The 21,167-nt window shown below is 47.7% G+C and overlaps 1 protein-coding gene across 1 annotated transcript in view; it reads left to right on the top strand.

Moving 5' to 3' along the window:
* Positions 1-409: 409 nt before the first annotated feature.
* Cfap251 (cilia and flagella associated protein 251) overlaps positions 410-21,167 on the top strand; it is a 91,611-nt gene continuing 70,853 nt past the window's right edge. The window contains exons 1-5 of the mRNA XM_041648821.1: positions 410-448; positions 1,638-2,620; positions 3,599-3,958; positions 7,942-8,079; positions 12,443-12,552. Coding sequence (XP_041504755.1) covers positions 1,652-2,620; positions 3,599-3,958; positions 7,942-8,079; positions 12,443-12,552 — 1,577 coding nt within the window. The 5' untranslated portion in view covers positions 410-448; positions 1,638-1,651. The remainder of the gene's footprint in view (positions 449-1,637; positions 2,621-3,598; positions 3,959-7,941; positions 8,080-12,442; positions 12,553-21,167) is intronic.

Genomic DNA, 21,167 nt, shown 5'->3' with positions numbered 1-21,167 from the left:
CTTAAAAAAAAAAAACAAAAACAAAAAACTTCTTTGATGACCTAGGGAAGGACTTCCTGACCCTTCAGGGTTGTTATTTGTTTGTTTATATGAGTTTCTGGAGCATGTCCCCGTTTCCTCTACCAGCCAAAATGCCCCAATTTGGAGAAAATAACTTCAAACATGACTTCATTTTGTCCAACTTCGGGAAAGAACTGCCAGCATTGAATGAAGCTCTTTCGAAGGCTCTCTCAGGAAAAGCAAGACCGTGAACCGCTCCTCCGGAAGCCGGCAGGGGGCAGGCTTGTCTAGCTGGGCCTGTGACCACTATCCTGTTCCCTCCCTTTCCGGCCTGGGGTTCGTAGCTGTTGCCATAGAGACAGAGCTTGGTTGGCAACCGTCACTAGGGTTTGTGGACAGAAGACGCTGGGCCGCTTGGGATTTTGAGGAACGAAGTGGGGACGCCCCTGTAAGTGCAAAGTGGAGGGCACAGCCCGGGTGGGGGTCCCACTCAGGTAGGGCAGGGTTGTGGGACTTAGGGCACCCCAGAAAGAGGAACTGGTGGTGCCTGGACCTAGTTCAAGGATAGACACATGGGGTGTCCCTGACCCTCCCTGGCACTGCCTGGGCGTAGAAGTTGTCCCGGCTAGCGCACTTGCATAGTTGACACTGGATCTCATAGCAGCGCTTTTTCTTTTTTCCTTTGTTCTTTTTGGATTTTCGAGACAGGTTTCTCTGTAGTTTTTGATGCCTGTCCTAGAACTAGCTCTTGAGTTACATATGGTTGTGAGCCTGTGTAGGGGTTGGGATTCAAACCTGGGTCCTCTGGAAAAGCAGCCAGAGCTTTTAACCACTGAGCCATCTCTCCAGCCAGAATTAAATTTTTAATTATATTTATTTGGGGGAGGGGCACCACAACATGCTGTATGTGGTGAGATCACATGACAACCTTTGGGAGTTGGTTTTCTCCTTCCACCATGTGAGTCTTGGGGGTCTGTCTACCTCAGATTGTAAGACTTGGCGTCTCATCCACCCCCAGAAGACTTTCAAGCTTTTACGTACTTTGCAAAAGTAGAGTTGCTTTTATCCCCCTAATACCTGCCCCTACTTTTTTTTTTTTTTCAAGGTCTTGGCTGTATCTGTTCTGAGCTTTTGACCTGTGTGGTCCCAGTCTTCAAATCATACTAGAATTTAGTACTATCGTTTTTGTTTTTGTCTGTGAGCAAATTTGACCTTGGAAGGAAAATGACTTGCTTCCTGTCACAGAACAAGGGAGGTGGACGTGGGTGTGGAGAGAACCTTTGACTGTGAAGCTCACACTTCAGTCACCAGCCCATGCCACTCTCTTATTCCTATCACGGGGGTTTTTGCTAATGTCTGCCTTATGCATTTTGCTGCCTATGGGAATATGAATTATCTGAAGTGAGTTAGAAGATGCTAAGATCATTCCTAGAAAGATGGGAGGCCCGGGAGTTGATATTTCAAAGATTTTTTAAGATCCGAGCTGGCTTTCTCGAGAAGACGGCACGATGGGAGTAAAAAGCTCCCACAGGAAGGACCAGAGCTGCTGTATGCATTTCAATGTGTTAACTTATCAGGGAGCCGGGGTGGGAGGCAGAGAGCCAGCTTGCTGAGTCTGTGTTACAATTGTTCTAGAGGAAACTACAGAAGGATGTCAGATGCGGAAGAAAGTGTAGAAACAGAAAATGAAGAGGAGGAATATAATCCAAATCACGAAGAAGAAAATCCGCAGCAGAGCCTGCCTGGAGACACATTATCATGGGAGAAGTCTCAGGAGATGGGGGAGAAATGGGTGGAGGAAGAGGAGCAGATAGAAGGAGAGGAAGCAAGAGGAAAGGAAGAGAAAAGGGAGGAAGAGGGAGTGGGAGGGGAGGAAGAGAGAGGGAAAGAAGAGGAAATGACAGAGGAAGAGAAAGTGGGAGGTGAGGAAGAGGAAGTGGGAGGCGAGGAAGAGGAAGTGGGAGGTGAGGAAGAGGAAGTGGGAGGTGAGGAAGAGGAAGTGGGAGGTGAGGAAGAGGAAGTAGGAGGTGAGGAAGAGGAAGTGGGAGGTGAGGAAGAGGAAATGGGTGAGGAAGAGGAAATGAGAGAGGAGGAAGAGGAAATGGGTGAGGAGGAGGAAATGAGAGAGGAGGAAGAGGAAAAGAGAGAGGAGAAAGAGGAAATGAGAGAGGAGGAAGAGGAAAAGAGAGAGGAGAAAGAGGAAATGAGAGAGGAGGAAGAAGGAATGAGAGAGGAGGAAAAGGAAAAGAGAGAGGATGAAGAGAAAAAGAGAGAGGAGGAAGAGGAAATGGGTGAGGAAGTGGAAAAGAGATGGGAGGAAAAGGAGAGAGGTGAAGAGGAAAAGGGTGAGGGAATGGGAGTTGAAAAAGAGGAAAGTAAGGAAAATGGGGGTGAGGAGGAGGACAAGGAGAGGGGAGAGGAGGAACATAAGGAGGAAGGGCAGGAAGGAAAAGAGGGGAAAGAGAGGAGTGGGGAAGAAGAAGAGGGAGGTACTGTCATAAAAGAAACAGAGAAACAAATTGGAAGCGCTGAGGAAGAAGGGGCAAAGAAGCCCCCAAAACGATTCAGTTTAGATGATATCATCATCAGCTCTGAGTCATCCACGACAGCATCTTCCCTGGTGAGTCCAGACAAAGTCACCTCCCCATCCATCCGGGAGCATCTGTTGTGTGCTTAGTGTATGTCAGGCTATGGGGTACAAAACCAAAGTAAGAGACAATCCTGGGGCTGGAGAGGTGATGTGGAGGTTAAGAGCCCTTGCTGTTTTTACTGAAGGCTTGAGTTGGGTTCCCAGCACCCTTGACGACGTGTCCTGTAATCCAGCTCCAGGGAATCTGATGTCCTCTTCTGGACTCCTTGAGCAACTGTATAAAACATGTGCACACATGCGTACGCTCACACACATACACACACACACCACATCACATAAACACATATGCACTCTAAAAAGAAAAGAAAGCTACATGCTATGTACAGTAATTGTGAGATGCCAAAGAGGGTGGTCAATGCAAGCTTCCATTGTACCTGACATGTGTACCTGACTTGGAAAGGGCCAATGGATTAGCTGAAGGTGAGACACACTTGTTTTGGGACCAAGTGCCTGTGGCATAATAGTGGCATGTGTTTCCCACAGCCTGCCCCCAACAAAGAACTCAGTGCTGGTCCAAGGGTGGGATTCTCAACGCTAATTACCAGGGCCCACTATATGGTCTTTGCTGTGTGGGCCTGCTGGGAGACCAAGAATTAACCTGAACACAGTCATGATTAATTTCTTTAGCACAAAATGTCCCAGGCCTGGGGCTGGAGAGATGGCTCAGAGGTTAAGCAGAGGCCCTGAGTTCAGTTCCCAGCAACCACATGGTGGCTCACAGTGATCCCTGCTGAGATCTGGCGCCCTCTTCTGGCAGTGCCAGCATACATGCAGGCAGAGCACGGTATACATAATTAATAAATAAGTAAAAAACATATCCCAGACTTCTTTTGAACCACCTGTTATTGTGAGGCTGGCTGATTGGGAATGGAAAAAGACAGGAAATGGGAGAATGTAGCAGCACTGGGTACTAGGTGCGGGGTCAGAACCTTTTGTTTCTATTTAAAGATTATAACCTCGGGAAGTAGCAAGTCGTCCTCACACTCCCAGAGTCCTGTAGTGAGCGAGATCTTCCGAGATAGCGGCATAAAAGATGAAATCACTGAGTCTGAGGAGGGACAGATTGATTCTCTCAGGAGGTCATCGAAGGAAGTTAAGGAGGAAACTGGCCAGGCGGCAGATGTTTCAGCCCAAGGATCAAAACAGGAAGGTGCTGAAGCAGAATCTGGAGAACTGGCCTTCCTCATGGAGGAAGAAAGACGAAAATTATCCCAGCTCAAATCAGGGGGTCCCAAGGAGTCAATGGTGTTCACCTCCACAGAGGACACCTTGTTCCAGAAGGAGGAGGCCTCCAAGGTGTATCCTTTGGTGAGTGTCACAGTCTGCCATGTGGGCTTGGACGGTGCTGTGAGATAGAGCGTCTTCGCGTGTTGGGGAAGTCCAGTGTGTTTGTGCTGTGTGTGTGCGCGCGCACGCGCGCATCCACGCGCATGTGAGAACCTTGGGTGTCTTCTTCAGCCTCTCTTCCCCATTATTATTAGTACTTTTGTTTTGTTTGTTTTTTCGTGACAGGGTTTCTCTGTGTGTCCTTGCCTGTTCTGGAACTTACTATGTAGACCAAGCTGACCTCAAATTTAGAGATGGACCCACCACTGCTGGGCTTTTTTTTTTTTTTTTTAAGAATTTGAATTGCAAAGTAGCTGCCTGGCCAGTGACATCTACCTCCAGCCTCCCAAGACCCAACTGTCCCTCCCTCCCCTTCTGTCGTGCCTAGCTGGTTTTGGTATTTACAGGAGTCCTGAGGACTAAACACAGGACTCTCAGTTGGCATCTCTCCAACCCAGAGAAACAAACAAACAACTTATTTTTTGTTTAATGCTTTTCAGACAAACTATGTCTTTTGAAGTTGTGTCAAGAGCTGGGAGGTGGGGGGGCACCCATGTCTTAGATCTGGAACTTGATGGCAACATCTGGGTTCAATAGCACTGCTCAGCAGGCCGGAAATTCCCGGCATAGTTGGACTGTTGCGTTGGCTATTTCATGAGGGAGATTCTATCGTTTTTCCCTCTCTCTTTCCCTTTCCCATCCTCTGTTCCTCTCCTTCCTCCTCTGCTCACTCATCTTCCTCTCTTGACCTTCTCCCTTCCCAGACACTGCCGACCTTCCTCCTTCGTTTCTACGCCTTCTGCCCTCTTCTGCCTCCGCCAGGTGGAGAACTCTGAGAACTCCCCAGACCTTCATCAGAAAGTGGCAAATCTCTGTCCTCGCTGCTGCTGACATGTATCCCAGGGAGGAGCCATCTGTGAGGCACAAAAATATTGTCGTTTGCCCAGCAAAGGAGGAAGAAGAAGCCCCTCCCACAACTCTTTCCCCATCTGCTGCTTTCTGAACATTGCTTGCTAGGATTCATTCTTGCTTTTTGCTTTTTTTTTTTTTCTTCTGTCCCCTTTCCTGAGGATTCATGCCTCTGGAAAATTGATTCTATGTAAATAATTTAGTCCTGACACAGCCTTTGTACACAGCTCACAGTAGATTTTGGTTTTTCTGTTTTGCTTTGAGACAAGGTTTTGCTATGTAGCCCAGGCTAACCTTGAATCTATAACTTCCTTAGCCTCAGCCCCAAGTTTTAGGATTATAGCCATGATGGACACCTTCCAGTCTTCAGTGGTCCACTACTCTCCGCCTTACTACTTCTTCTTTAAGAATCTATAGTGCATTTATTTGTGAGAGGATGTGCACAGCTCCAGGGTACACGTGAAAGCCAGAGGGCACCTTGTAGAAGCCGGTTTCCCCTTCCCATCACGTGAGTCTAGGGACTGAACTGACGTCCTCAGACCTGGCAGTGAGCACCTCCACTCACTGAGCCGTCTTGCCCACGTCCCACTGAATTTGTTTTGAGACAGTGTCTCTCACTTAGCCTGAAGTTCATCATTCCATTTAGACTGGCTGGCCAGCAAGCCTCTGGGATCCTCCTGCCTCCACACCCCTTTGCTGAGGTGTCTTAGTCACCATTGGAATGCTGTGAAGAGATACCACGACCACTGCATCTCGTAGAAAATAAAGCATCTTCTTGGGGGCTTGCTTACAGTTTCAGAGGGTTAGTTCATGGCTATCATGGTAGGGAGTGTGGTGGGCAGGCAGGTAGGCACGGGGACTGGCATGGTGCTGGAGCTAAGAGCTTACATCCTGGTCCATCTGCAGGTATCAGGGAGAGAAAAAGAGAGGCTGGACCTGGACCTCACAGCCCACCCTCAGTGACACACCTCCTCCAGTGAGGAGTCCTGGTAGCCCCAGCCCTAGCCTCCTAGTCCTTCCTAAACAGTCTGCCAACTGGGAACTAAGCTCAGAAATGTATAAGCCTATAGGGACCATTCTTTTTCTGTTGTTTTATTTTTCAAGACAGGGTTTCTTTGTGTAGCTTTGGGTCCTGTCCTGGAACTTAGTCTGTAGACCAGGCTTGTCTTGAACTCAGAGATCCACCTGCCTCTGCCCCCGAGTGATGGGACTAAAGGTGTGCTCCACCTCCGCCCAACCCCAATGAGATCTCTTTATGGCCCTTGTTTTGTTTATTTGTCTATCTCAGGCTGGTTTCAAATTCACTGCGTAGCCAAGGCTAATCCGCTTCCCTCCACCTCTGAAGTGCTGACGTTAGAGACACTCACTACTACCCCCGGCTGGACTCTTTCCTTTCTCATGACTAATTTGGAATTGACAAAATGAAATTTCAGGATGGACATGATGATCCTTTTAGGATTACCAAGTCTCCAAAAGAGCAGTTTCATTTGCATAAATTGGCATTAGAAACAAGGCAAATATTAAGTAACTGTGTTCCTAGAAGGTGCAGCTTGAGACAATTATAATTCTACAGTCCTACCACTCCCACCCACACACTCTGAGATCTAAACAGAAACGCAAGTTCCAGGGAGCAGACAGATTGGAAACAAGAAGTTTGGGGAGTGAACACCGCAGGAGAGAGACGTCACTGCACACGTCACCTGCGGTGTCTGTCTTGGGCAGAAATACGCGCTTCCTCCATTCAGCTTGCCAAGTTTTGTTCTTCCAGTAAAACTCACTGATCTTCAGCCATTTGTCACGTGACCACCAGCACTTTCCACGCCGCTTTTACAGGTTCAGGCTCAGGGAAAATTTGAGTGGACAGTACGTAGAGTTTCTGCACATCCCTTTGTGCCCCACCTCCAGATTCCCCTTTCATTGCCAGCTTGTGTCAGCGAGGCACGTTCTCAGGCACCGATATGCCACTGTTAGCGTTACTATTGGCAGATGGCATTAGCAGCCGGGTATGCTGTGCCTTCTGCGGGCTTTGACAGGGGTGTCAAACTCTGCATGTCTGCCATTTCTGTCCACCCCTGCACATCCCCTGCACCCCTGCACACCCCCTGTGCACTCTGCCCCCTCTTCCAGAACCCCGGCAGCACTGGTCATTTTCAATGTTGTGGTTGTTTTGCCCTTTCCAGAATGTCTTGGCTTCTCATTTCATAAAATTCTTATTTTGCCATTGCTCCCAGAAGACTAGATTTATTTATCTAGTATATGTACGTGGTGCTGGTATTAGACTCAGGGCCTTGCCCATGCTTGGCAAGTACTCTACCACTGAAGTACGGAAAGGAACAGCAACAACAAAAACACAAAACAAGGCAGAAGAATCAGCTATTCAGGCTGAATGCTTCCCTTTCTTATAAACCTGCTGGGTGGGTTTATTACACTTTTTCTGTCCTGGGTTTCCATGAAGTAATGGAATTCACCACATTAAGAAGTCATTCTGTGTTGGTTCCAAGTGGGGCTTCAGACTTGGGGAGTAGAGAACAGAAATCGTGTTTTGTTTGTTTGTTTGTTTTAATTTATTTTTTAAGAATTACTTTTATTTTATGTGCCTTGGTGTCTTGCCTGCTCGTGTGTCTGTGTGTCTGTATGTCTGTGTCAGATCCCCTGCAGACAGTTGTGAGCTGTCATGTGGGTGCTGAGAATTGAACCTGGGTCCTCTGGAAAAACAGCCCTTGTTCTTAACCACTGAGTCATCTCTCTATCCCAGAAAGAGTGTTTTATGTGATGTTAAAGACCCTCCCTCCCTGCCGCTCCTTCCTCCATTTTTTAAAATCTATTTATTTATTTTTAATTTTTAGAAAAGGTAGAATAGTCAGGATGATGGGGGAGTAAAAGGCCACCCTTTAGCTATGTAGTGAGTTTAAGGTCAACCTGGGTCACGTGTGACCCTGTTTCAAACAAATAAAAAGGTTTTTTTTCTTCGATTGTCAAAGTCATTCTCCTCCAAAGGCAGGCAGGGTGGGACATGCTGGAGTCACAGCACTGCCCTGTTTGTCTTTGTCCTCCAGACCATGACCTGGTCCTTTGGATGGAACAGTTTCCTCCCTGTCTACTACCTCCGTGAGAACCAGAGAGTCATTCTCTATGTCTGTGGGCACACTGCTGTCATCTACAATGTCTTCAGGAACACCCAGTACCACCTTCAGGTATGCAGGCTTCGGCTCCCCGTGAACAAAAATATGACTTTGGCTTGTTTGTTTTTGTTTTTTGAGATAGGGACTCAGATATGGAGCTCAGACTGTTCCTGGGCTCTCAAACTTTCTGGTTCAGCCTCTGAAGTTGTAGGGACAACAGGCATGTGCCACCAGGCCAGGCTGGAAGAAGCCACCTACCTATAACTTGCATATAGAATTTTCCCCTGGGTCCCAGGCTGACTTCAGTGCCTCAATGTCATTCCTGCTGGCCTCTCCTTTTTTCCAGAAAATTCTTCCTTTAGATCAGTGGCTCTCAACCTTCCTAATGCTGCTACCCTTTAATACCCTCGTGTTTCTGTGACCTCCCAACTATAAATTTTTTTTGTTTTATTTTTCGAGACAGGGTTTCTCTGTGTAACAGTCCTGGCTATCCTGGAACTTGCTTTCTAGACCATGCTGGCCTCTAACTCACTGAGATCCACCTGCCTCTAGCCTCCCAAGTGCTGGAATTAAAGGCATGTGCCACCACCGCCAGGCCATAAAATTATTTTTGTTGCTACTTTATACTGTAATTTTGCGCCTGTTATGAATCGTGGTGTAAATATTTTTGGTGATAAAGGTTGGCCAAAGGGTCACCACCCACAAATTGAGAACCGCTCCTTTAGAGGCACATGCTATGACAGGTGAGGTGGCTTGCAAGCTCCAAGCCTGATGACCTGAGTTTGGTCCCCAAGACCCACATTGTGGAAGGAGAGAAACAGCTCTCATAGGTTGTCCTCTGACCTCCACACATGCATTGTGGCAGGGGTGCGCGTGCACACCCGCACCCCTCTGCACACCCGCACCCCTCTGCACACCCGCACCCCTCTGCACACCCGCACCCCTCTGCACACCCTCACCCCTCTGCACACCTGCACCCCTCTGCACACCTGCACACCCGCACCCCTCTGCACACCTGCACCCCTCTGCACACCCGCACCCTTCTGCACACCGGCACCCCTATGCACACACGCACCCCTCTGCACACCCACACCCCTCTGCACACCCGCACCCCTCTGCACACCCGCACCACTCTGCACACCTGCACCCCTCTGCACACCTGCACACCCACATGCCTCTGCACACCTGCACCCCTCTGCACACCCGCACCCCTCTGCACACCCGCACCCCTCTGCACACCCGCACCCCTCTGCACACCTGCACCCCTCTGCACACCTGCACACCCGCACCCCTCTGCACACCCGCACCCCTCTGCACACCCGCACCCCTCTGCACACCTGCACCCCTCTGCACACCCGCACCCCTCTGCACACCCGCACACACACACCCCTCTACACACCCGCCCCCCTCTGCACACCCGCACCCCTCTGCACACCTGCACACCTCTGCACACCTGCACACCTCTGCACACCCGCACCCCTCTGCACACCCGCACCCCTCTGCACACCCTCACCCCTCTGCACACCTGCAACCCTCTGCACACCCGCACAACTCTGCACACCTGCACCCCTCTGCACACCCGCACACCCGCACCCCTCTGCACACCCTCACCCCTCTGCACACCCGCACCCCTCTGCACACCCGCACCCCATCTGCACACCCGCACCCCTCTGCACACCCGCACCCCTCTGCACACCCGAACCCCTCTGCACACCCGCACCCCTCTGCACACCCGCACCCCTCTGCACACCCGCACCCCTCTGCACACCCTCACCCCTCTGCACACCCGCACCCCTCTGCACACCCGCACCCCTCTGCACACCCGCACCCCTCTGCACACCCGCACCCCTCTGCACACCCGCACCCCTCTGCACACCCGCACCCCTCTGCACACCCGCACCCCTCTGCACACCCTCACCCCTCTGCACACCCTCACCCCTCTGCACACCTGCACCCCTCTGCACACCTGCACCCCTCTGCACACCTGCACACCCGCACCCCTCTGCACACCCGCACCTCTCTGCACACCTGCACCCCTCTGCACACCCCCACACACACACCCCTCTGCACACCCGCCCCCCTCTGCACACCCACACCCCTCTGCACACCTGCACACCTCTGCACACCTGCACCCCTCCGCACACCTGCACCCCTCTGCACACCCGCACCCCTCTGCACACCTGCACACCCGCACCCCTCTGTACACCCTCACCCCTCTGCACACCCGCACCCCTCTGCACACCCACACCCCTCTGCACACCTGCACCCCTCTGCACACCCTCACCCCTCTGCACACCCTCACCCCTCTGCACACCCGCACCCCTCCGCACACCCTCACCCCTCCGCATACCCGCACCCCTCTGCACACCTGCACCCCTCTGCACACCCGCACCCCTCTGCACACCCGCACCCCTCTGCACACCTGCACACCCGCACCCCTCTGCACACCCGCACCCCTCTGCACACCCGCACCCCTCTGCACACCCGCACCCCTCTGCACACCTGCACCCCTCTGCACACCCGCACCCCTCTGCACACCTGCACCCCTCTGCACACCTGCACCCCTCTGCACATGCACACACACACACGCACACACGTGAAAGAAAAGAAAAGAAGCAAGTCTGTGAATCTAATCAGTGCCCAGTGGCAAACAATAGTTGTTTCTAACATTTCAAGAATTGGAAACATCTGGATTTTGTACATTTCTGTTAAAATAAAGCAAAACAAAACAAATGACCAAACAAAAAACATGGCAGCATTGACCATATCCCCAGAGGTGTGATGAGCTATGGAGGACGGTTGCTCAGGGACGCAGGCCCACAGCCACTGAGACTCTGGGACCATGCTAGAAAGTAGGTGTTAGTATGCCCTCGTGACAGAAGAGGAAGCAGGCTCAGAGTGTGCCGGTGACCGCCCAGACTGCAGACTGCGTTAGTGTGCAGTGGTTCTAGGTCTCAGGATTTGGAAGTACTCAGGAGGCCTCCTGTTCTTCCCTTGCTTCTGCAGTGGCTCTTATTTCACCCCTTCCCTGGGTGTCCTCTACGCCTGCCCTGCCTTCCTTACTCTGCTTGCTTCCTGCATCCCTGATGGTCTGACCCCTTTCATTGTCATTATTCCCTACCCAAGTGTCCTGTTTCTGAGCGTCTCCTATTCTGATGTTAACCTGGTTTTTAGTTATGTGTTGTCCTTTCATGAATGTGTGATGCTATAGGACCTTCTGTGGTCAATGCTAAGATTCACTAAGGATTTCCCAAGCACCCCGGGGATGCAGCCTGAGGCCTTTCCTTTCTGATAAAAACAGTGAGTGAGCAAGTCCCATTGAAGCCTGATTAAGCATTAGTGTCACCATGTACAGGAATCAAGAGGGAAGGTAGCTGGGATGGGCTAGCAGCTTAGATGGGTATAGCATAACCCACAAGAGCCTAGCCCTGCCAGTGCACAATGAGGGCTGATCTTGACCATCTCTTCACAACGTAGTTGTATCCTAACCACTGCTGAGTTTCAGATTGCCTGTGGCCGTGAACAAAACTGACCTAGCCCCATCTTCATGGATTTCCCAGTCTGTGAGATAAACAGGCATTGAAGCAGGGCACATACACAGAGGGGCACAGAGTCAGCATTCAGAGGAGATGGGGAGGTGCACTAAGGAAGCCGGGATGTGAGAAACCTTAGGTTAACTAGTGGGGCCCAAGAAAGTCCTGTTTCTGCCGAGACTTAAAAATGAACCAACAAGACAGTCTGGGGAAGACCCTTCCAGATGGAAGCAGCTTCCAGGGCTAAGGCCTCGTGTGTGAGGGCCAGAGAAGACTGTCAGGGTGACTGGTACAGATTAGACGGCAGGGCAGGAAAAACGGGGACCAGGTCCTACAAGAATGCTGTCATCAAGCTGGGCAGCGGTGGCGCATGCCTTTAATCCCAGCACTCGGGAGGGAGAAGCAGGAGATCTCTGTGAGTTCAAGGCCAGCCTGGACTACAGAGTGAGTTCTAGGACAGCCAGGGCTACACAAAGAAACCCGGGTTTTTTTTTTGGGGGGGGGTGGGGAAGAATGTTGTCCTCTTTGAGTATGTTTCTGGAAGATTCCTTTGTTTTTTGGGGAGATGACTGGGTGACTTGCAGAGTCAATGTTCAACGATCCGAGGTTAGTAGTGTTTGTGGGGCACAAGGCCAGCAGGGAGTTCAGAGGTCCTGGTTGAGTTGGCCACTTAACTCCATCCCTAGGGAGGACCTAATCCTTTGGTGAGTACAGCTCCTTCAGCTTCATGGAGGAAGAGAAAGCGTGGGAACCCTGCTCCACCCCCGATCACTGAGGGCCCGTGGAAGTGACTCAGGCAGGCGAGCTTTTGGAAGCGCTCAGGGCTATGTGGACCCAGCCCTCCTTGAGGGCCACACTAGGCTCTATCCTTATTGTTTCTAAAACTGTCTTCTTCTCCCTAGGGCCACCCTAATATCATCTCCTGCCTCTGTGTCAGTGAAGACAGGCGATGGATCGCCACAGCAGACAAAGGACCAGACTGCCTCATCATTATATGGGACTCCTTCTCAGGGTAGGCTCCGTGTGGGCGGGTCTTTCTCACTCCAATTTCTGTAGAGGATTGGCCACTGTGGCTGAGAAGGGGCTAAATAATGGTATTGCCAAGAAACTTGGTTTGCTGGTGGCCCAGAAGAGACTGGACTGAGGGAGGGTCACAGTTACCCAGCTCATGTCAGGGTGGAGCATGGCCTGGATGTCAAATCTGTCACAATCAGGAACCTTACCTCTATGACAGATACAAAAGATTTTCATTGAAGTTCATTTTTCTTTTGATACAGGGTCCTCTGTAGCCTTTACTTACAATGAGTCCCCTCTTTTTATGGTCCACTGTTTTCTGTCTCTCTGCGTATATGTATATATAATTTTATGTTTAGTTAGTTTGTATGCATGTGTGTTTAAATAGTAGGAGTTTACTTTCTCATGGGTCTAGAAGTATTAAATTAGAGGTGCCAATAGGTCTATTCCTCTGGGGCTCTGGGGGAGACTCTATCCCAGGCTGCTCCTCTTGCTTTTGCTGGATGCTGGCAGTTCTCGGCCTTCTTTGGCATCTGGTCTCTGCCTTCCATCCTCTCATGGCTTTTCTCTGCCTCTGTGTCTCCTCTTCTGTAGGACATGGGTCTTAGAGCCTTCCTAGCCAACTGTATCTGCAAAGGCTCGACTTCTTTTAAAAATTACTTTCTCTGTGTGTGTGTCTCTCTCTTTGTCTGTCTCTCTGTCTCTGTCTCTCTTTTTGTCTCTCTCTGTGTCTCTGTGTCTCTGTCTCTCTCTGTCTCTCTGTCTCTGTCTCTCTTTTTCTCTTTGTCTCTGTGTCTCTGTCTCTCTCTCTGTCTCTCTGTCTCTTTCTCTCTTTCTCTGTGCGTGTGTGTACACACCATGGCCTACATGTGAAGACCGGAGGAGAACTTGCAGTGTGTTCTCTTCTGTGGGTCCAGGGAATCAAACTCAAGCACTGAGACTTGCTGGCAAGTACCCTTACTGAGTCATCTCACATGCCCCAAAAGACTCTGTTTCCAAATGACATTGCTCTTCTAGGATTTCCTAGAATTTGTCGACCCTGTTTGCCTTGCTCTGCCCACCCCTCAGGGCTGCTGTGCAAGTGGACCTTGCTTCAGTCCCAGCAGCAGAGAAGGGCTATAGGCTCCAGCAGGACGGAAGGCCCTGGCTTGTTTGGGGGCGTTGGTAACAATTGAGTCAAGATGAATAAGACAGTTAAGCAGGGCTTCTGTATAAGTCCTAGAGTGGGGTACACAGGGCTGCTGTCTGTCAGCTGAGCAGCGACCCTGCCCCCCTTAGGTCCTGCTACTCAGTCACCTGAAGTGACTCAGACTGATAGCCAGCACTGCACTTCCCGAGGTTGCTTCCTCCAGCTTCTTGTCAGGTTCTCATTCTGGGTGTCCCATAAACGTGAGCAGTGATGAGAGGCTGCCATGTTGTTCTCGGGACAAGAGACAGTTGTCACCACAACCCTGTGGGGAGGCTGCGCTATTCCCAGGCATCTCCTGCTAAAATGACTGAAGTCCTGTGGTATCTACCTCGCAGATAGCTTCTTTGTCTGTCCCCATATGCTAGACTGTTCCTAGCTGACTCCTCAGGTTCATTCCGGGACTAATCATCTGTTGAAATGGTTTATTTTTAAATTTTATTTTGAAGGTGTCTCTCTGTAGACCGGGCTGGCCTGGAACTCACAGAGGTCCGCCTGCTCTGCCTCCCAAGTGCAGGATTACAGACTCTGCATGGGTTTATTATTTTTATTATAGTAAAATATAGACAACTTAGAAGTCACCATGTTAACCATTTTGTTTATTTTTTACATTTATTTATTTATTTGTGTGTGTGTGTGTGTCCGTCTGTCCGTCCAGGCCACAGCACATGTGGGGTTCATAAATAAGAGTGGGAGATGGTTCTCCCCTTCTGTGTGGGTTCTGAGGGGGCTGAACTCAGACTATCAAGCTTGCCAGCAGGTGTCTGTTCCCACCGAGTCATCTCACCAGCCCTATTTTATTTTTATTATTTATTTTTGGGTTGTTCTGAGACAGGGTTTTACTATAGAATCCAGTCTGCCCTTGAACTCACGCTCCTTCTGCATACTGGGGTCCTGAGTGTACACCGCCATACCCAGCAGCCATTCTTAAATATATAATCCAGTGATATTAGTTACACCACAGCGAGCTGCTTCCAGATGGATATTGGCATCACTGCAGGTAGCAACTGTGCCCTGAGCAGCTCCCACCTGTCTCTTGCAGCTCCTCTGATACACAGATGTGTGTATGTCAGACTTCCGGGAATGGAGTCATGCAGCATGTGGGCTTTGTGCTTCTCTCGTGGGCATAGCATCGTTAAAGCAAATTCCTGTTATAGCACTCCAGTCTTTTTGGTTAGAAAATTTATGTAGAGCCTTGAGCAATGGCTCAGTGGTTAAGAGCATGGAGTGTCCTTCTGGAGGACCCAGGCTCAATCCTCATCCACATGACAGCTCACAACCACCTATAATTCCATTCCTAGGGAGTCCTGTGCCCTTTTCTGGCCTCTGGGGACACTGCACACACATAGTGCACAGACATATACACCAGTAAAATACCCATAGACAAACACACAAATAAGTAATTAAATATTAATTTTATGTATGTGCATGAGAAGTCATAAGAGGGGTTCTGATCCCCTGGAAATGGAGATACAGATGCTTGCGAGCTGCCGTGCGGGTGCTGGGAGCCAAGCCCAGCTCTTCTACAAGAGAAGAGCAGCCAGTGTGTTGACTGCTGAGCTGACTCGCCAGGCTTGTGCTTCCTTTCGAATTCCATTGGCCACAGTGCAACAGGAGTGAGGCGTGACTCATCACTGAAGACATTTGTCACAATTTTAATGAAAAACTAAATGAATTATTTGAGCTGAAAATTGAAGTCTGCATTGGCCGTCATCTCCAGCCACGGTGCTTTTTCCATTGATAATCAGTCTGCTGCACTTCCTTCTAGAACATCTGCTAGATTTAAACACACACAGAGGCCTTCATCATGTGGTTTTTCTGCACAAGATTTTGTACTGTCGTTTCCCAAGAATAAACCTGATTGTGTAGCTGCCTGTCTGGAAGCTGCCATGACCCTGGCTTACAGAGAACACATACACACCTCACATCAGAGCCATGAAGGCTCTTTCCTCAGATAGGGAGCTGTCCCCACGTGGCAGGGAAAGGCAGCGCGGAGGTCACCATGGGAGAGTGGTCTCAGCCCTGGAGAGGTGTCAGATTAAACACAGAGAAGACTGATCACTTAGCTCTGTAGTATTAATGTGTGTATGACCCAAAAAGCTTGCTCAGAATTTCCGGGCTGTATAAAGTTTAAGAGAACTTGACGGATCAGGGTCTCTAGCAGATTAGATTTGTGATTTTAATTGAAATGTGTTGCTAATTTAGGCTTCCAACCTTAAATAGAAATCATTTTAGCTTTATAAACAGTGTTAGAAATACTTATGAAAACTTAAGGTTTACCATATTTATAGATACTTTTATTAGATTTATAGGAATTACTCCAGTATTGGTAAGAAATTTGTTTCTTACTTAGACCACAAAAAATCTTAACCATAAAACTGAATATATTTCCACACGCATCTTAATTTTTTTAAGGTTAATAGCCAGATTTGTGTAGCCGTACATTAATTAAAGCCACACAAAGGTGACTGCAAACAATATGCTCCGTTTATAAAGCAAGCAGGGTCTGTTTTGAGTCAGTGGCCTCCTAGGTAGTCTAGGGCCACGTGGAATTCACTGTGCAGCCCAGACTGGCCTGATGTCCCAGCCTCCAACTGCTGGGCTCACCGATGTTTACCGCCACACCCAGATAACCTTTTGCTAAGGTCATAGCTGCAGTAGTAGGGACTGAGCCTGGGGTCACATACATGCTCTGTGGGTTCTCCATCACAGAACTGTATCCCTAGCCCTGAGTAAGACTTTTAAGTTGAACAAACACCTTAAGGAAAAATAATGTTTTCTTTAAGTTGTCACTTTAATAAAGAGAATATTAATTCTAAGACCAGAAAAAGACTCTGGATAATCTTTTGTAGGCAGACTTTCTCTGTCCCACCAGCTGCTTCCCAAATAACCTAGGCAGAGACTAATTATTAACTATAAATGCTCAGCTGATAGCTTAGGCTTGTTGCTAACTCTTTTTTTTTAAATTTATTTATTTATTTATTATGTATACAATACTCTGTCTGTGTGTGTGTGTCTGCAGGCCAGAAAGAGGGCACCAGACCTCACTACAGATGGTTGTGAGCCACCATGTGGTTGCTGGGAATTGAACTCATGACCTTTGGAAGAGCAGGCAATGCTCTTAACCACTGAGTCATCTCTCCAGCCCCTTGTTGCTAACTCTTACATCTGAAATTAACCTGTATTTCTTATCTACACTCTACCATGTGGTGGTACCTTTTCTCAGTATGGCATGTTCATCTCCTTCTTCCTCTGCACCTGGCTGCTGACTCCCCCAGCCCTGAAAATCCTGCCTAGCTATTGACTGTTCAGGTTTTTATTGAGTCAATCTGAGTGACAAACCTTCACAGTGTACAAAGGGATTATATACCACAACACCAAGTGGGGCTACAACAGTGCTCTGATCTAGCTGGGAGCCCATGTCATAAACAAGAAAGCAGTGGTGGGTCTTGCCATGAAGGCGACTGTCCACAGAGGCTTCCAAGAAGAGACACTGCTAACGATGCCCCTTCTGTTGATAGAGTTTTGCAGACATCTGATGTGGAATGTCCTTCTGTATATGTGTTGCTTTTATTGGCTAATGAATAAAGATGCTTTGGCCTATAGCAGGGCAGAATATAGCCAGGCTGGAAATATATATATATTTAGAAAGAGAGAGAGAGAGAAAGAGAGAGAATACTCAGAGTCAGAGAGATGCCATGTAGTTGCCAAAGGAGAAAAATGATAGAACCTTACCCAGTAAGCCACAGCTTTGTCGTGATACACAAAATAATAGAAATAGGTTAAATAGCTAGAAATATGAATGAACCATTAACCAAACAGTGTTGGAATTAATATAGCTTCTGTGTGATTATTGGGGTCTTGGCAGTGGGAAACAAACGAGCAGCCTCCATTTACTGATGGTGCCAACATGGGCCAACTACTGAGAGAGCTTGGGAAAGAATTCTAGACACAAAAGAACAGTGTTAAGCATGGCTTCTTGGTAGCAGTATTTTCTCAGGTGGGCTCTGATTGCTGGCAGCAGGCAGAAGCGTGATTCCTTTAAGAGAAGGCTTCCTGACTCAGCATTAATGGCAAAAACTGCATGACTTCTTTAAGAGACAGCTTCCTGGTTCATGCTGGGAGCACAAACTCTGGCTCTTTTGGGAGGTCCTGAAATGGGGTTTGTGAGCAGTATGCTACTAGTTACTTAATGGTGATATCGACCTGCTGCATCCCTGGGGCTGGAGTGGAGAGCATGGCTTGCAGAGGTGGTGAACATACCTCCATCGTGTTGGACTGAACACAACCAACAACCAAGCAGCCTTGGTCCCAGACATATCCGCTTAGCAGAAAAAAAAAAGGCACTTCTAGTCAGAAAATGATTACAGATACACAATAAAGACAGATTCAGATGAAAATACTCTAAATAAGACACAGTGTGTAAAAAAATGTACATAGGCTTGGGAGAGAGAAGAAAAAGAGTATAGACAGTTATATAAAGAAATGGTTTTAAAAATGAAACAAAGTCTTTAATGAGACAATAAAAGTAATATAAAAGAGTATAGACAGTCATAGATTAAAGGATTAAAAAATAAACCACATAAAGATGAAATATACATAGAGAGTCTGGATTATATATATTATTGTGTTTTCTTTAATTCTTTTGACTGCAGAGAGATATTTGATTCTGGGGGATGCTAAGCTAAACCAACATATATGTTTTAAATGTATCTTGACTTCAAAATTTGAGTCTAAGGATATGTTACTTTGGAAAAGAAGTTCTACTTTTGTTTCCACAGAGGATGGGAACTTGTGGAATCCTTCTAGGCTAATGTGGTTTGATGTACCAAGACCCCTGAAAGGTCACTGTGAACACCCCCCCCCCAAATACTTGGTCCAACAAACAGCAGGAAGCAGCTTGGAGAAAACAATGCCCAAATTCCCAAAATGATTGTTTATAAATGTTTGTTTTCATTTAAAAAGGGATGTGATATAGAGATGGATACTTTGCATTGGTATGGATCTTGGTCTATTGATACAAATTTAAGGTTGATTTTGTTATACTGTGTATATATATCTCTGCTCTTGTTTAAGGTATTGTGTTTGTGCAGCTCATTTAAAAATGTAATATATAGTTAAGAAATACAGATTAATCAGATAATATCAAAATCAATTTTTTAATTATATTAGTTATGTTTTCTAGGTATACAAAGATATATTTCAACTAAATAGATAATCTTCAACATTTCAAAGACCTGCTGAATATGGCATTTAAAATATTTTTAAGAACTTAGACTTTTCTTGACAGTGAGACATGTCTGCTTCTGGCAGCACCAATCTACTTCAAAAGAATGATGGGCATCAAAGAGGCTCCCTATGGAGTTTGCTAGCCATTTGGGAAAGAAATTGCTCTTGCCTGAATAGCTTGATGGTATGCCGTATGAACTGGACATACAAAAAAGTGACTGTTGAACTTTTCAAAAGATGGAATAGTCCTTCAGGGTTCCTGCTTCACAGAAGAAGCTGCCAGACATTCTGCAGGACACAGAAGAAAGTGACTGACAAACTGTCAATATAGACAGAACAGATATTTAAATTTCCTTCTTCACTGAAATGTCTGCCAGATATTATGGGCCTGTAGGCTGAAGATTGGATGCCCCAACATTACAAAAGAACTTTGTGTGACTGTCCAGGTCGTGAGATGTGTCTGTCAATTCTAGAGTTTTGGAAGTTGCTTACAATGTACTTCTTTTTTTTAAATTAATTAATTTATTTATTATGTATACAATATCCTGTCTGCATGTGTGCCCGCAGGCCAGAAGAGGGCACCAGATCTCATTACAGATGGTTGTGAGCCACCATGTGGTGGCTGGAAATTGAACTCAGGACCTTTGGAAGAGCAGGCAATGTTCTTAACCTGAGCCATCTCTCCAGCCCCTACAATGTACTTCTTATTTACTTAGGTAATATATCCTTCTGGAGTCTTTGAAGAGTGGAAGAATAGATAGTTATAGTTTGTCTTAGTTATGATAAAAGATAAATTAGATATGAAACTTTAGATTCACAAAGATAGGGTAGATGATACAGTAGTTTTCTTAATTTGTCTAATGTAAATGGACTAAATATTGTAACTATAATTCTTGCTTGATAACTGTTTTGTATATGTCATTTTACTATGTTAAAGTTAAAACCTTCCTTTTTATTTAGACAGAAAAGGGGAGATGATGTGGGATATCCTTCTGTATATGTGTTGCTTTTATTGGCTAATGAATAAAGCTGCTTTGGCCTATGGCCGGGCAGAATATAGCCAGGCTGGAAGAGATATATATAGAGAGAGTAGGCAGAGTCAGTGAGATACCATATAGCTGCTGAAGGAAAAAGACAGACGCTGGAACTTGACCTGGTAAGCCACAGCCTTGTCAGGATACACAGAATAATAGAAATGGATTAATTTAAGATGTAAGACTAGCTAGAAATATACATGAACCATTGGCCAAACAGTGTTGGAATTAATATAGTTTCTGTGTGATTATTTGGATCTGGGTGGCCAGGAAATGAATGAGCAGCCTCCATTTATAGATAGCCTCTTGCTCGGGTCAGTTTTCCCTCAGGGTCAAGTTGGATGTTCTGTTGCTTGCAAGGGGTAAGACCCATTCTCCCACGGTGACCTCCGCGCTGCCTTTCCCTGCCATGTGAACATTTAGGGATGCATTTCAGGTAGCTGAAGCTTCTCGAATGACAGAGAACCAGTGTCCTTCAGTGGAGCACGGACTTTGTCCCGGCCAGCTGACACTTCTGTGACACAGGGGACTGTTCGCAGTGGCTGTAACAGGGCCTCTGGAGAAGGAAAATGTGGGGTGCCACACAGCCCACTGTCTTGCTGCCTCTGGATCCCCTCCCCCCAGGTTCAGTCTGCAGCCTCCCAATCCCACACACTTGCTCCCGTCGTGTCTGGCATTCATGGGTTCCCATTGGTGTTTACACGTCACCTCACTGAATTCTGTGTGTGTCAAGGCTGGGAAGGAACTGTGCTGTTGTGACGTCTTGGCAGAGACACAGCATAGGAGTGTGGAAGTGAAAACAGGAAAATGTCTCCTCACTTACACCCTTCTCCAAACCAGGGCCGTGTTGTGTAGTTGGGAACCTCTTCCGGGATTTACAAGGCTGAAGGAGCGTTCATGCCCACACGACAGACCAGTCTGTGTTTGCCTGTTCTCACTTGGATTGTTTTTTCTTTCCCCACATGTTTTGTTTACTTATTCAGCTCAAATCTCATTTAAAAAATATTTTGATTGTGGTCTAGAGAGATGGCTCAGTGGGTACGAGCCCTGTTGTTCCAGAGGCCTCGGGTTGATTCCCAGCACACTCACGGTGGCTCACAGGTGTCTGTAGGTACAGTTCCAGGGAATCCAATGCCCTGTTTTGGCCTCCGTGGGTGTCAGGCT

This window comes from Microtus oregoni, unplaced genomic scaffold, assembly GCF_018167655.1.
Source record: "Microtus oregoni isolate MIOR12 unplaced genomic scaffold, Mior012 000003F_ref0000135, whole genome shotgun sequence".
NCBI lineage: Eukaryota > Metazoa > Chordata > Mammalia > Rodentia > Cricetidae > Microtus > Microtus oregoni.
Note: the sequence above shows the minus strand (reverse complement) of the source record. Positions and strands in the feature narration are given on the sequence as shown.